This window comes from Acipenser ruthenus, chromosome 1 (genome assembly GCF_902713425.1).
Source record: "Acipenser ruthenus chromosome 1, fAciRut3.2 maternal haplotype, whole genome shotgun sequence".
NCBI lineage: Eukaryota > Metazoa > Chordata > Actinopteri > Acipenseriformes > Acipenseridae > Acipenser > Acipenser ruthenus.
Window position 1 is genome coordinate 57,868,604 of NC_081189.1, and position 17,587 is coordinate 57,886,190.

The following is a 17,587-nucleotide window of genomic DNA, read 5'->3' on the forward strand; positions in this document are numbered from 1 at the left end:
GGAAAATGAAGACCAAAGAGCATTCTACAGAAGTTAGAGATAAAGTAATACAAATGCATAGATTAGGGAAAGGGTACAAAATAATATCCAAGTGTTTGGATATCCCAGTGAGCACAGTTGGATCAATAATCAGGAAGTGGAAGCTGCATCACACCACCCAGGCACTGCCAAGAAAAGGCCGTCCCTCAAAACTCAGCGCTCAAACAAGGAGACTTGTGAGAGAAGCCACAGAGAGGCCAACAATCACTTTGAAGGAGCTACAGAGTTCAGTGGCTGGGAGTGGAGTAATGGTGCACCAGTCAACCATATCAAGAGCTCTGCATAACACTGGCCTGTATGGGAGGGTCGCAAGAAAGAAGCCGTTACTCAAAAAGTACCATCTGAAAGCACGTCTGGAGTTTGCCAGAAAGCATGAGAGTGACCCAGCTGTGATGTGGGAAAAGGTTTTGTGGTCAGATGAGACCAAGAAAGAGCTTTTTGGCCAAAACTCAAAGCACAGTGTGTGGCGCAAACCTAACACTGCCCATGTCTCAAGACACACCATCCCTACAGTGAAGTATGGTGGTGGCAGCATCATGCTGTGGGGATGCTTCTCATCAGTAGGGACTGGGCATCTTGTTAAAATTGAAGGAAGAATGGATGGAGCAAAATACAGGGAAATACTGCAAGAGAACCTGCTTCAGTCTGCTAAAAAACTGAAGCTTGGGAGGAAATTCACCTTTCAGCAGGACAATGATCCCAAGCACAAGGACAAAGCAACATTGGAGTGGCTCAAGAACAAAAAGGTGAATGTCCTACAGTGGCCCAGTCAAAGTCCTGATCTCAATCCCATTGAGAATCTGTGGCACTATTTGAAAATTGCGGTCCACAAGCGTTGTCCAACCAACCTGAACAACCTGGAGCAAATCTGCCAAGAAGAATGGGCCAAAATCACTCCAACACTGTGTGCAAAGCTGTTACATACTTACCCCAAAAGACTTAAAGCTCTTATTGCAGCGAAAGGTGGCTCTACCAAATATTAATGTGTGGGGGTTGAATACTTATGCAAGCAAGATATTTCAGTTTTTTATTTTTCTTAAAAATATTTCCCAACATAAAACCAATGTCACCTTACAATAATTGATTTTAAAAGTGTTTTAAAATAAAATATCAAACAGAACAAAAATTCAATGTACCATTTGTAATTCAGTAATATGAGAGAATTGGTCAGGGGTCTGAATACTTTTGCAAGGCACTGTATATATATGCATACAAATAGCTCTTTTGCTCCTTTTGAAAACATATTCTGTTTTTGTGAAAGAAAACAAAAAAGTTGCCTTTTTGCAATGAAGTTTTCATTCTTCTTTGTATGTTTCAATAAAATCAAGTAGAAAAAAATGTAGTATAAGTGTATAACAGTATTAATTTGCCCCTAAATACCACCTGCAATTTTTGCAAAATTTGGTAAAATATCCCTCCAATTTTTGGCAAATATTTCTGCAGTTTTCTAGTAGCTCTGATCATGGTACAGTGACAGCAGTTCTAAGTTATGGACAGCTCTGGATAAAAATGAAGTATGTGCATCTGTGTTCCATTGACCTTTTTAAAGTCCTTACCTGGGTCTGGACCCAGGTCCTGGCTACCCAGATCACAATCCTGTGCAGTGTGAAACCATGTACCTGGGTGAGACCCGGGTTAACCCGGGTCCCAGCAACCTACCTCAGGATGTGTGTCTACACGCTTTGACCTGGGTTAAGTGAGAGAAAATGCTTGACGGCCGTTCGTGAGCCATCGCAATAACAAACAGCCATGCCTGCGTGAAGGGTTTACTTCCGCAAGGAACATTCCTGTTTATTCTGTTTAGCCATATTTTTGTTGCTTGAGACACACCATAAGCCAGATTGCAGCAGGGATGAAGAAACATTTGCTCTAATCAACATTTGGGCCGACGGTTCAATCCAAAGAAGCTTGGATGGAAGCATCAGTAACAAGCTGCTTCTGGGGCATTGATACGTGCATTGTGGAATTGCGTCTGTCACCCTGGTCAACCTTGCAGTGTGAAATCGCGTACCCGACCCACATGACTCCGGGTAGGTTCTGACCTGGGTAGATCATGCCACTGTGAAAGGAGCTTCAGGCTTTTGACACCGTTTCTGACTGATCAGGCATTTGGATGGTTAAATAATTTATAAATTGAACCCAAAGTATAAAAGTAGATGGATTAATTGTAGCATGTATTGAAATAACAAAAGGAGTTCCTCAGGGATCTATACTCGGACCAGTTTTGTTTACACTTTACGTTAACAACCTGGGTATTAGTATTGGACATTCTAAATTACATTTTTATGCACATGATACTGCAGGGCTCGAAATTAACGCAGATGTTCTGAAAATCTGAGCTACCTATAAATCTGAGCATTTTGCGTAAATTAATTAACTTATACTTTATTATGTACAATTGGTTTGATCCATCGTATTATATATTGACCAAAACTTAATTCTGTTATTTAGATTTATTGTGTCTTACCTACATGACCATTGAATGCAAATGCTGTTTAGAAAATATAATTTTGAGATTTTGGAGTTAACATTAAGTTAATGTGAGTAGCCTTACTATGTTATAGCTAGCTATTTTTTGTTATGTTTTGTAAAAATATTTATTTGTTCTTTAACAATATCCTTACAATAACGATGCAGAGAAATCGAATGGTTAACTGCATATAAGTTGCAAATCCCTCAAACTGTTCAAATGTTTAAAGCCTTTTCTTAATTCTGCATATTTGTGTGGGGTGTGAGGATCCATTGTGATGCTTCAATAATTTCCTCACCATACCTGAAAATCTTCATGTCCTCAAACTGCCTCAGAAGTCACTGGCTGAGAGCAAGAACGTGTATCAAAATGACTTTTGAAAATACAGTATATGCGTTTCAATATTTATTAGGCATGTTCATTTATCTAATTTTCAGTAATTTTGTTTTGACAAGGTTCTGAAATAAGAGGAATGACGTGGTACCCTTAAATGTTATTTATTTTCTAGGAATGCAGAACAGGTGTGGACATTAAATTAAGAGTATTGGTTGGACATTTAAACATCTATCATGACTGCTACTGTTTTCACTGGTTTATAAACAAAATATGTGACTATTTTGACTAAACCTGAATTTAATTCCATAGCCTTCCCATTGTTTTCTATGAACTGGAATTGTATGCATTTATTTATATGCCCCATGTCAGGGTAATTGATGTGTGTTATATTTTATTTTAATGTTTTTCTTTTATACTTCTTAAATATCGTACTATATCAGCTCCCCAGAGCAATACATTAGCGGCTAGTAATTTGATTAAAAAATCTTGAATAAAGAAACAGAACAAAACATTACAGCAGCAAAAAAACAAAACCTGTACAACTTTATTGTATTCTAAGAAACATAGTAACATCTACAACCTCAGGCCAGAGGCCTTCATGAAAATAAGTTAAGATTCAAGTGAGAATACACTTGTGAGTAAAGTAGGTTCTCACAATGTGGAACAGGTTTTTTTCATGTCAATGACATTCAATCCATGGACATAGAATAAATATAGCTATACAACTGAATGATTGAAGTGGATTATTTGGTTTTCAGCAGAGAGTGCTGATCTCGGCTTTGGTGCAGCCCCACTTGCAGCACATCCCCGCCACACCCATGGACAAGTCACGTTTCTTCCGTGGTGACTTGATCCAGGGGGTGCCAGGGGACGCAACACGGGCACTGCCGCTGTCACTTGGGGCCACCTGCTGCTTCCGCGTGGCTTCAGCGACCTGCCGGACGTACTCGTTGAAGTCGTTGGACATGGGCTCATAATCGCTGTAGTCGTCGTAAAGGTTAAATAGCTCCTTCATGGATCCCTGTCCGTAGGGCAAGTCAGCTTTCTTTAGCGGTTCTCCTTGCAAGATGGACCGCAGTTTACCAAAGTCGTCATTGTCTTTGGAGTAATCATTGAAAGAACCGCCCATAATAGGGTCTGTGAAAAAAATTAAATAACATGGTGATGTGTTTGACAAAGAACCTTAACAAGACTTTTCGATATAAGAACATTAGGATCTAAAACCATTATTACCAAACAGGCATATATAGTATCCACACTACTCACTCATTTAATCCCCTTGTTAGCATATGAGAAGTAATATTAAAATATTTGCATACATTGGCAGCAATGGAGATTTTTGAGTGTTTGTTTTTGTTTTCAGGACTTTGCTTCACAAGACATTGATTTCACACTTCTAAATTCATAGATGACATTTATGTTTGTCTTTAGTATATCATATTTCATATCTACAGAAACAGTAATCAAAATGTCCAGTCACATCGATTTGTGGCTCCTAGTAGTGTGTGTGTGTGTGTGTAAATGTAACCTAATGAGCGTGCTACTGTTGGCTTCTAGGAAGACAAAGTCAAGCAGGTTTCAAGTGGAAGTTTAAAGAAGATGTGCCTTGTGTAAAGCTGAGCTGACAGAATGTTGAGCTTTAGACTAATGTAGAATGTTTATGCAGAACACAACTGACAGTGTAATTTAAAGACTAAACAAGCAGACATGGATGAAAACAAGTTTGTTATATCATTTTTAGATAAACTAGGCTCTCAAGTATTGAAACTAACTGTAAACTTAATTCTGTTAACAGCGTTTCTTAAAGTATGCTATGCTAGATTATTTTAAATGGCTAATGCTATGTTTTAAAGCATTTTACATAACAATCTTTTTGAAAAGAAAAAGAATGTCAGGTCAAACACAATGTAAATGCAAGTGTTACTTTGCCATATGAATATAATGTACATGTGTGTGAAAAATAATACTTAAACCCGTATTATCAGAACTCTTGAAAAGTTAAGTATTAAAGCTCTGTAGCAGCATTTTCATGTTCTTGCCACTGTAAATGGTTTGGTTTCCATGCAGTTTAGAAACTCCAGATTCTCTTCACTGTCGTGAGAATGTGACGTAACAGCACATACCATGCACATTCCTCACTCCACAGGAAGTGCACTGGTAAACTGCCTTCTCACGCTAAAAAGCAGTGCAAATTGACTAAAAACTATGATTTTTTTTTTGTATGGCAACAAGTTTGAAAGACTTACCATATGTTCATGAGACTTCAGTTGTGAAGATCCTATTTTTGACGCAACCTCGCTCAACTTTCTACTTGAGCGAAAGTGCTCATCGATGAAGGCTCTACTATGTGGCAGTTGACTGTAACTGTTATGCGTCCTGAACTCAAGGCAGGGGTGGTAACAAAAGTCAAGGTCAACTACGACACAGAAGAGCCTTCATCAAGAGGCCACTATCGCTATTAGAAAACAATTTTACTCATTATTGTCTTTAAAAAAAAAAAAAAAAAACACTTTAAAACCTAGATTTACCTTGAACTTGTAATGATTCAATGGGTACTCTTCCCTTAGCAATTCATGTTACACTAGCCTTAGCATCTATCATGGGTAGGCTCTACACCAGGAATAAAAAAAGTAACGATTGTACCCAAAAGTGTATTACATTAGCATACATGGGAATTTGTGCTAGTGATCTCCTATTTTATTCTGCCGGCTACTGACCTCAGCACCAGGTTTTGAGAAATTTACGTTTTTTTTTTTTTTTTACTCGGTTTAATTTGGTCGTGCTGTATACAGTTGAAGTAAAATCTGAAGTAATTTGATGCATTCTAAATCAATATTTCTTCACAGAAAAAAAATGTAATGTTTAGTTTTGGCTACAAACTGCTGCGTCCTATTTTGACGAGACTCAGACACAGGAAAATTGAGCTTTATCATCACTTATTTTATACTGAGGCGTCATAAAAGCACCTGAAGGGCTATATTTGCAGAACTGCATTTAGACTTTTGCGGTTAACAAAATTAGAGTTAGTTATAACAATATAGTTAAAGATGACATTTAAATAACAAGTAGATGGCAGTTACAAATGCTCCAAAACTTACAAAGCAGTCTGTCCTCAAGTGAGGACAAGGACACATAATGGGTTAGACCAAATTCACAGAGCAAGATTTGTTTTACAAGATCGAAACCATGAAACAGTAAAAACTATTGGTTCCAGGATTTTGTTCAAAAAGACAAATATGGGAAGAAATATCAGCTTGCTGCTAAACATACAGAACAAAGTTCCAGAAATTAAAAAAAAAATGTATAGCTGGGAAATGTGGGCAAATAGGGTAGCCTATTGTAGATTTGTTATTTTGAAAATGTACTATACTAAATGTATTTTTTATATCTTTAACTTAAAGTGCTGGATTTTAGCTCCGTTAGTAAACATGAGGATGAGAACTGCTGAAGCTACCCCTCTGGGAAACCTTATATTATATGTATGTGTATAATATGTATATAGATACTGCACATATGCAGTCAAAAAATGTTTATCAAATAATGAATACATTTTTTTGTTGTTGATGATGTTTTGCTTTCCTCGATTTTATGTTTTATTCTTTATTTTTGGTGGCCAAATGAGGCAGGCTGCACTTGCGGTTCGTCAACACAATCAAATCTAATTTGAGCACTGACAGAATTTGAGCACTGGCAGAAACGTTTAAATATAACCTCCCATATTGTAATATTAATTAGATCACTTCAATTTTGAAGTACAATTTCTCTCCCTAAAAGAAAACTACATGTAAAGCAAAATTGCCCAAAAGGTATTACCAAATTAGTGTGACAACAAAGTGAGTTATTTTTATTTTGGCATGTAACCCAAGCCAATTATTTAATTTTATACGCGGCAACAATAAACAAACAGGTTAGGTGTGTTGGTATTTTATTACTTATTAGTTAGGGTCGTGTTTGTGTTTATCAATAACAATAAAAATGTTTTGATTCCTTTAATTGTAGGTAAAACATTTACAACACTTGGAATTATTTACATTTTACAATTTCAATTGGTAAAATCAATGAAACGGTCAAAAGACATGAATTGAAAAAATTAAGTTTGAAGTTTTTTTGACGAGGTTTATTTATTTTGTTCGTTTCTGAAACGACTAATATGAGAGAGTGCATTCAAGCACACATTGTAAACATCGAGCACACAAATCCACCACAAAAATCTGTATTTTTGGTTTCTTTAAAATCTTGACATTTTCTTACAAATATGGTAAATATAGGTGCTGTAATATAAACATATTGTAATATTTGGAATTTGAAAAAGTATGTATATATTTGATGGAAAACTAAATCCAAAATGAAAAAACAGTGGAACTATATACGTTTTGCAGACTACATAAAGTGTGCAGTTCAGTAGCGTACATACTGTAACACCCAAATGTAAACAACATGTTGTTCGTTGAAAAAATATTATGGTTTAACAAACATGAAACATTAGGTTTAACCTTGAATAACTGTAAAGTAAATAGGCATAATAAATACTTACTGTTCACGTTCTGAGAGCGATCCACGTCCAAAGACAGCCTTTTCCATCGGGACCCTCCACAGGTGAAGATCACAGCTCTAATAAACTCCCTGCCACACAGCTTCACCCCATATTCACCCGCTTTGCCTTTGTTCCCGCCCTCAGCCATGGCACATAGGCACATGCTACCAACACACACCAGAATCACTGAGAACAACCTTAGCATTCTGTACAATTTTTATGAACTTCTGTGTTTTGGTTAAAAAAGTAAAGTCTCGCTTTCTACTACACTGCTGTGTAATGCGAATCTTGTCTTAGCACAGACTGAGCTGAATGTTCAGAACTCTTGTATTGATTTGAATAAATAACGTAGTGCGTTCTCTTCCAACTCCTTTCAGTTCAGTAGTCGCTGCAAAACATCTACCAATTAAGCACTACTATATCTACCGGAGTTCAAGGAGTTCAAAGCACCTGTTTGTTTTTCTAATATAACTGGGTTTTTTTTAAACTGCCTCGCCCCTTTAAAGTATCCCTATTTTCCTATATCCCTATTTTTACTATATTATTCCTACCTCTGTTTCTCACCGATCTGCTTTCCATGATCTCTTCCTTTTTATAGATTTCAGTCACTTATGCTCTGACTCACATCAGCCCATTTTTTTTCTGTCATTTTGTCCTGTGTTTGTTTCTCCTAATGACCTCACTGATTTCCTCCAGTGAAAGCTTGAGTAGAGATCAGAGATCTACCACATAGAGCAATACAAAGTTATTATTACGTTTCAAAACAGATACATAATAATAAAACATCTACTGTGGCAATATCATTCTTGAATGTTTCTCCTCAGATTTTTACCGACATACATTTTCTTTATGTGTAATGCGTTTTTCAAAGTTCTATCATGGTACTTTGTTGTAATGCATTGGTAAAACGTCAAATGTAATTATGTTCCGATGACGCATTAATTCGTATTTATTTATTTATTTATTGTTAGTCATATCATTGAGCCCTACAAACCAACTGTAACATCACGAACATGCCCTGTGGGAACGGGTTTCATCATTAATTGGACTGAAACGATTTTATAACCCACGTTTTTATGTATGTGTTTGATAAGGAAAATACGAAAATATAGTTTATTGTATTTATTTATTTCATTTATATAGCGCTTTTCATACCAAAGTACCACAAGGCACTGTACATAAATACATAAAAATACAATAAAATACAAAATATACAAATAATAATAATAATCATTAAAAGCTAGCAATTATGGAGGTAGTGCATTCCATAGTTTAGGGGCTCTAAAAGAAAAGGCCCTACCTCCCGTATTGATTTTAATGACCCTGGGAACAACGAGCAGCCCCGCTTCCTGTGATCTAAGAGTGCGATTTGGGAGATATGCGGTCAGTAGCTCCTGCAAATAGCTAGGTGCTGCTCCATTCAAGGCTTTATAGGTCAATAATAAGATTTTAAAATCAATTCTATATTGAACAGGGAGCCAGTGCAAGGAGGCTAAAACAGGGGTGATATGCTGATATTTTTTGGTTTTAGTCAAAATTCTAGCAGCGGTTTTGTGAACAAGCTGTAGGCGGGATGCGGCACGTTTTGGGATTGCAGAGAGGAGTGCATTACAGTAATCCATTCTTGAAGAAACAAAGGCATGTGTTAGTCTCTCAGCATCAGATAAGGAGATAATAGGTCTCAGTTTTGGTTTTGTTTCTCAAGTGATAGAAGGATACTTTAGAAACTTCCCTAATATGAGACTCAAATGATAAATCAGGATCAAAGAGAACCCCCACATTTTTTATTTCAGTTTTAGGATTTGATAAAAGACTGCTAGGGTCAAACTCATGCAATCTTACATTTTTTAGTTGGTTATGGGAGCCTGCAAACATAACCTCTGTTCTATCTGAATTCAACATTAGGAAGTTTTGAGACATCCAACACTTGATGTCAGCAAGGCAAGCATCAACTAACACCCGACAGAAGTATCAGCAGGTTTTAAAGACAAATACAGCTGGATGTCATCCGCATAGCAGTGGAAGTTCACACCATGTTTCCTGACGATATCACCCAGTGGTAACATATATAATCCTTAACAGAATAAGCCCCTTACTGATGCTGATCAAACCTTTCATGCAATTTTATCTATTTTCCTTTGGTTGAGTGCAGAAGAGCACAGCACTATTGGAACAAGATGAAAGCAGTTTTACTGTGGGATCATCAGGATTAGAAAAATCTGTGCTTCCTAGCAATCAAGAGTAAGACTGTGATCACATCAAATGATTACCCTGTTCAGTACAAGGAGAAACGTAGATTGAAGTGATACCACCAGAGTTCATTTATGTTTCAATGATATCTAACAGTTTTATTGTGAAATCATTAATTTTACCTCTTTTCTGAAATTTTAATGTTGCCATATTGCTGCAACCCACCTGCCTTGCCAATCACCTCTTTTCAATTTGCACCTGGCTAAGAAAGGGATTTTGTCAAGCTGAGCTCAGAGGCAAGGTATCGCTACCTGATATGCTGTTTGGCCTGTAGGGGGTCGCTGTAGCACTGCGACGTAAACCAATCCCAGACAATAGCATGCAGGAGTGCAAAGGCCAATGCAGCACTCCCTATGGGTCCCCAACTCAGATTAGCAATTCTGCATGACTGATTGATTATTTGGATCCTTGTGAATAGATGCTAAAAAATCACTTTGTAGAATTGTACCAGTTCTTGTAAAAGAATGTTACATGTGCAGTAGGAAATGTTAATCCTGCAGAGTAGAAACATCTCAGATGTGTTTCTATAAAGTATTGTCAGATTTTATATCTGTTTATAGGTTAAACACATCTCGCATCAATTACTATAAAACACCCAATGGTAGAATACGTTTTTATTATCATAGCCCTGGTTGCCTGAAATAGAAATAATTCGTATTTATTTATTTATTGTTATTCATATCATTGAGCGCTATAAACCAACTGTAACATCACGAACATGCCCTGTGGGAACGGGTTTCATCATTAATTGGACTGAAACGATTTATAACCCACGTTTTTATGTATGTGTTTGATAAGGAAAATACGAAAGTATAGTTTATTGTATTTATTTATTTCATTTATATAGCGCTTTTCATACCAAAGTATCACAAGGCACTGTACATAAATACATAAAAATACAATAAAATACAAAATATACAAATAATAATAATAATAATAATAATAATAATAATAATAATAATAATCATTAAAAGCTAGCAATTATGTTGCATTAGAACCACTAAGATAAAAATGTGTTTTAAGTTTAGACTTAAAAATACCCACAGACCCAGCTTCCCTAACACATGGAGGTAGTGCATTCCATAGTTTAGGGGCTCTAAAAGAAAAAGCCCTACCTCCCGTATTGATTTTATTGACCCTGGGAACACGAGCAGCCCCGCTTCCTGTGATCTAAGAGTGCAATTTGGGAGATATGCGCTCAGTAGCTCCTGCAAATAGCTAGGTGCTGCTCCATTCAAGGCTTTATAGGTCAATAATAAGATTTTAAAATCAATTCTATATTGAACAGGGAGCCAGCGCAAGGAGGCTAAAACAGGGGTGATATGGTCATTTTTTTTTATTTTAGTCAAAATTCTAGCAGCGGTTTTGTGAACAAGCTGTAGGCGGGATGCGGCACGTTTTGGGATTGCAGAGAGGAGTGCATTACAGTAATCCATTCTTGAAGAAACAAAGGCATGTGTTAGTCTCTTGGCATCAGATAAGGAGATAATAGGTCTCAGTTTGGCTGTTTCTCAAGTGATAGAAGGATACTTTAGAAACTTCCCTAATATGAGATTCAAATGATAAATCAGGATCAAAGAGAACCCCCACATTTTTTATTTCAGTTTTAGGATTTGATAAAAGACTGCTAGGGTCAAACTCATGCAATCTTACATTTTTTAGTTGGTTATGGGAGCCTGCAAACATAACCTCTGTTCTATCTGAATTCAACATTAGGAAGTTTTGAGACATCCAACACTTGATGTCAGCAGGGCAAGCATCCACTAACACCCTGACAGAAGTATCAGCAGGTTTTAAAGACAAATACAGCTGGGTGTCATCCGCATAGCAGTGGAAGTTCACACCATGTTTCCTGACGATATCACCCAGTGGTAACATATATAATCCTTAACAGAATAAGCCCCTTACTGATGCTGATCAAACCTTTCATGCAATTTTATCTATTTTCCTTGGGTTGAGTGCAGAAGAGCACAGCACTATTGGAACAAGATGAAAGCAGTTTTACTGTGGGATCATCAGGATTAGAAAAATCTGTGCTTCCTAGCAATCAAGAGTAAGACTGTAATCACATCAAATGATTACCCTGTTCAGTACAAGGAGAAACGTAGATTGAAGTGATACCACCAGAGTTCATTTATGTTTCAATGATATCTAACAGTTTTATTGTGAAATCATTAATTTACCTCTTTTCTGAAATTTTAATGTTGCCATATTGCTGCAACCCACCTGCTTTGCCAATCACCTCTTTTCAATTTGCACCTGGCTAAGAAAAGGATTTTGTCAAGCTGAGCTCAGAGGCAAGGTATCGCTACCTGATATGCTGTTTGGCCTGTAGGGGGTCGCTGTAGCACTGCGACGTAAACCAATCCCAGACAATAGCATGCAGGAGTGCAAAGGCCAATGCAGCACTCCCTATGGGTCCCCAACTCAGATTAGCAATTCTGCATGACTGATTATTTGGATCCTTGTGAATAGATGCTAAAAAATCACTTTGTAGAATTGTACCAGTTCTTGTAAAAGAATGTTACATGTGCAGTTAGGAAATGTTAATCCTGCAGAGTAGAAACATCTCAGATGTGTTTCTATAAAGTATTGTCAGATTTTATATCTGTTTATAGGTTAAACACATCTCGCATCAATTACTATAAAACACCCAATGGTAGAATACGTTTTTATTATCATAGCCCTGGTTGCCTGAAATAGAAATGTAACTATTAGTGAATTTAACCTTGTTTAATCCTTTAAAGGAGTATTTAAAGGGTTAAACTTTGCTGTAATGATCTAGCACCAGAAATAAAGTTGCGGAGTTTGTAACAGTGTGGCTTGGAAAGAAATAGGCCCTGATAAGTTTTGGGTGGAGACAGGCCCTCCCAAATTCCAGAAGCCTGGAATAGGCCTCTGAATCAGTAAGATACAGCAAGCATGAATGCACCTGATTCTTAAGGTTGGATGTTGGCAAGTGAATAATGTGTTACTTGTTCAAGAGTTTATACAGTCAGTCATACAAAAGGACGCTGCTATCAACATCTAGCAAATAAGTCAGAAAAAAGAAAGAGCAGGTGTAACATCTTGAACTGCAATGCTGCTTTCAATATCAAGCAACGAATAAGTCAGGACAGAAGAGAGCAACGGACAACAGCCTAACCCATTAGCTCTTCGCAATATTCAAAAGGAACATCCCAGGATTTGGTTAAATCGTGAAAAACTTAAATAATACTAAAAGGACGGAAAGAGAACTTAACCAACTGGATTGCCATCGAAGAAAGAGGAAAAGTCAACAGACGTTGAACCGCTAAATTAATGAACTGATTTGGCCAGTATACTGAGCGAGATTGAATTGTCTGATCAGGAATACAGACAAACTCCACTGCAAGTCAGCCTCTGATGCAAGTGGAACCACAGAAGACTTAATCATACCCTGCATCAACTGCAAGACAAAAATTGAGTATTCCCAGTTCAACTGAAAGAGATTTAACAGAATCTGTATGTGGGAATGTATTATATGTGGGAATGTCTATATGTCCAGAATGAATCACCACCTGCTGGAATAGACCAGAACTGAAGACTATATGTCTAGAATGAATCATTACTGTACTTCTTTTCAGGATAATAACTTTCTTTTTGAATGCTATCTCCTTTAGAATGAGTAAGGAACAACAACATTCAAGTGAATACAAAGAGAAAGTACATTCAGAATCAAGCAGAATACATGTCATTCTGTAAACCAGTAACTACAATGAAACAAGCGAAAATGATCACTCATTTACATTCTCGTAACTATTCCGAAGAGAAGTTAACTCAGTACGGTCTGCATTTAGACTTGGAGCTTGATATACAGTACAAGAAATTTATCAAACAAAAGCTAAACCATAAACAGTCTGCACTCTGAACCATCACAGTATGGCAAACTGCAATAGGGGAGAGCTGCTGGTGGCAGAAGAGCTATAGTGCAAGACCTAAGAATCTAAAAGGCACATATGCAAACCTGTAACTAAAATGTAGGATTGTAATATGGTTCTCTGATGACATGGCTCCCTCTTTACACATGATCATATACAGTTCTTCAGTTCTTTATTTAAGTACATTCTTTTTCGTAATGTCATCTCTGTAACAGCTTTAGATTATACATGTATTGCAAACATTTTCCATCCACATAGAAAGCTACCATACCAAAATGCATGGTGGTGCCAATTAACATGTATCCCTATCCATGTTGGTGTATTGTCTGACACTACATTATAGAGTCAAAATAAATAAATAGGCAACATAAACCAAGTTAGCTCCACTGCTGGTTTTAACATTCTGCCCCTCTTTCTTCTCTGATATCCGCAAACTCTTTAACACCTCTCCCTCCCCCCCACCCACTCCCGCTCCAACCCCAACACCCTCTGTCTCTCCTACTGACTCACCCTCCTTCTCTCCCCTCTCAGACTGACCTCTCTGCTCCCCTCCAGGGCCACAAACCCACCACATGCGCCCTGGACCCCCTCCCCACTCACCTCTTTCAAGCTGCCCCCTCATCGCATCCTATGGTTTCTCATACCATTTCTATGCTGATGATGCTCAGATCTTCCTCTCCTTCCCCCCCCCTCTGACCCCACCATCCCCTCCCATATCTCGCATCACCTCAAACGCAACCTCTCTAAATCTGACCTCCTTTTCTTCCCCTCCTCATCTTCCCCCTCCTCTGATCTCTCTATCATTCCTCTGTAATCTACCATGCTCTCTCCCTCCTCCTCAGCCAAGAACCTCGGAGTAACCCTGGACCCTTGCCTCTCCTACTCCCAGCACATCGCCACACTAGCACACACCTGCCGATTCTTCCTGAGCAACATACAAAGAATCCGACCCTTCCTCACCAACTACTCCACGCAATTCCTAGTCCAAGCCCTGGTACTCTCCCGCCTAGACTACTGCTACTCCCTCCTGGCCAGCCTCCCTGCGTCCGCCACCCATCCGCTCCAGCTCATCCAGAACTCCGCTGCTCGCCTGGTGTTCTCTCTGCCTCGCTTCTCCCATGCTACTCCACTGCTCCGCTCACTCCACTGGCTCCCGATCACCGCTCGCATCCAGTTCAAGACTCTTGTACTCACCTACCGATGTCTTGACCAGACTGCACCCAGCTACCTTCAGACCCTCATCTCTCCCTACACCCCCACTCGACCTCTCCGCTCCACCTGCACTAGAAGACTGGCTGTACCTCCTCTATGGTCCCCTGCCTCCAGAGCCCACTCCTTCTCCATCCTCGCCCCGCAGTGGTGGAACGACCTTCCTATGGATGTCAGGACTGCCCAGTCCCTGACCACCTTCCTGCGCCTCCTCAAGACACACCTCTTCAGACAACACCTGTAAAACTCAACTCTCCCCTTCTGGTCAATATATCACTCTGCCTTTAATGCACTTTAACTTGCACTTATCTGCTCCCTATTTTACTGTATTTAATCCTGCACTTAACCCAATATGTAGTATTTTGTATTTCACCTACATTTGTATCTAACCCTGATGTAACTATCAACACTATTATCTGCTCTTGAATTGCCCCGATATCTAATCGTACTGTGTTTTGTATTTGCTCTTATTAGGACTGAAGTCATTGTTTTGTATCTTGCTCTTAATTGTACTGTAATTCTTGATATGTATTTTTTGTATACAACTGTAAGTTGCCTTGGGTGAGGGTGTCTGCTAAGAAATAAATATTAAATTAAATTGTTACAATTACTACATCCGTTGTTTTTAAATCTGTTTTATTACTGATGCTATTGTTTTTATTATCCTTAACTGTAAATAAAATTGCTTAATGTGTTTATTAATGTATTTATTTAACCAGGAAATTTACCCATTGAGACCACCAAATATGTAGCTATAGTAAGCACTTCTAGGGCATGAACTGTTAATTGTGAAGAGAACATAAAAAAAATAAGAAACTGTCATCATATCCAAAAACTGCAAACTAACAATTGTTAGGCTTTACATACTACACGCAAAAAACAAAAAGGAGCAACGCAGCCTAAGTCATTTATTATCATGATCATACTTAGCTTGATATGGGCTTGCAGCGATCCTGCATTTCTGTTGAAACTGGTGGGTTTAATTTGTTGTTGTTATTGTCTGTAGCAAAAGAGCTGCTAGTGTATTTTGAGAGAAGAAGGCGTGTTCAGCACGCAGCAGACTAGATACTCGTGTTTGATATTGGAACTCACTTTGATAGTAGACAAGTAAGCGTCTTTCTGTCCAGTGAGCCCGTCAAAAAAAAAAAAAATCCCATTCATTTTTAGTGCTTTGCTCCATTAAGCGGTTCAGTGACTAACCTTCTGTTTAAACAATAACTGCACGCAGACACTCAATACAATGTTGCCGCGGCCGGGATTGAAGTACGGTGTGCTGAGTACAAGGTTGTCCTGGAAGAAAACTTGCTTCCTTCTGCTCTGACAATGTTCCCCAACTCTGAGGATTGGTTTTTCCAGCAGGACAATGCTCCATGCCACACAGCCAGGTCAATCAAGGTGTGGATGGAGGACCACCAGATCAAGACCCTGTCATGGCCAGCCCAATTTACAGACCTGAACCCCATTGAAAACCTCTGGAATGTGATCAAGAAGAAGATGGATGGTCACAAGCCATCAAACAAAGCCGAGCTGCTTGAATTTTTGCGCCAGGAGTGGCATAAAGTCACCCAACATCAATGTGAAAGACTGGTGGAGAGCATGCCAAGACACATGAAAGCTGTGCTTGAAAATCAGGGTTATTCCACCAAATATTGATTTCTGAACTCTTCCTAAGTTAAAACATTAGTATTGTGTTGTTTGAAAATGAATATGAACTTATTTTCTTTGCATTATTCGAGGTCTGACAACACTGCATCTTTTTTGTTATTTTGACCAGTTGTCATTTTCTGCAAATAAATGCTCTAAATGACAATATTTTTATTTGGAATTTGGGAGAAATGTTGTCAGTAGTTTATAGAATAAAACAAAAATGTTCATTTTACCCAAACACATACCTATAAATAGTAAAACCAGAGAAACTGATAATTTTGCAGTGGTCTCTTAATTTTTTCCAGAGCTATATATATATATATATATATATTGTGAAAGACGCCCTCCCGAGGGCACTGTATTTCTGGCAGAAACTGGACGGAGTCATGTAATTACACCGGTGAGTAACTTTATTAATATACAAAACAAGCTCTGTTTCCCACCACCCAATGAACATGCCCTGTACGGGCCTCTAACTGTCTCACTTTGTTTCCCTGTCTAGGCCTACCCCAGGAAGATACTTTGTCGTGTGGGAACAGTCTTGGTATGGTTTATGACAGCTGTCCCTTGGAGAAGCGGTGCTCCTCCTAATGGAGTACCTGGTACAGGTAAGTGAGATTGTGGGCAACGGCTCCCTCTGCTGGCACACAGTATGCCCACAGGTAAGTATGCTGGAACTGGCTCCCTCTGCTGGAGCACGGCGAGCACACAGGTAAGTTTACTGGAACTGGCTCCCTCTGCTGGAACACGGCAAGCACACAGGTAAGTTTACAGGAACTAGCTCCCTCTGCTGGAGCACGGTGAAACAGTACAATAATTGCTGCTATTGTAGAACGGCAAGTTGACATGGGAGCATGGAAACAATACGATAGCTCCTGCTATCGGGGTGAACTGTATTCCAGGTAAGTAACTGGGGTGCGTTGAAACAATACGATAGCTACCGCCAGGACCAGAGACTGGCTCTGTGTACTTTCTAATATGCAGAGTTTATACTCTCTGCTACAACTAAACAAATAAACCGGAATGTTTTCAAAATATTAAACAGTACTACTGCAGTGCACCGAAAACAGCAAATAAAATTAAACTGGTTCTTAACACTTTGCTCGTTATAAATTATTTCCTTTCTCGTGGAAGTAATTTTCTACTCAGGTAACAAATGGGGTGCTCCTCCCCTTTTATTACCTGAGAGAGTACTGCCCCCAA

The 17,587-nt window shown here is 38.5% G+C and overlaps 1 protein-coding gene across 1 annotated transcript; it reads right to left on the reverse strand.

Annotated features, from left to right (window-relative positions):
* Positions 1-2,654: 2,654 nt before the first annotated feature.
* LOC117420531 (relaxin-3-like) lies at positions 2,655-7,960 on the reverse strand. The gene is made up of 2 exons (XM_034033981.3): positions 7,380-7,960; positions 2,655-3,982 (listed from the first exon to the last, which is right to left on the reverse strand). Exons 1-2 carry the CDS (start codon positions 7,582-7,584, stop codon positions 3,600-3,602), a joined length of 588 nt encoding a protein of 195 aa, XP_033889872.3. The 5' UTR covers positions 7,585-7,960; the 3' UTR covers positions 2,655-3,599.
* Positions 7,961-17,587: the final 9,627 nt, after the last annotated feature.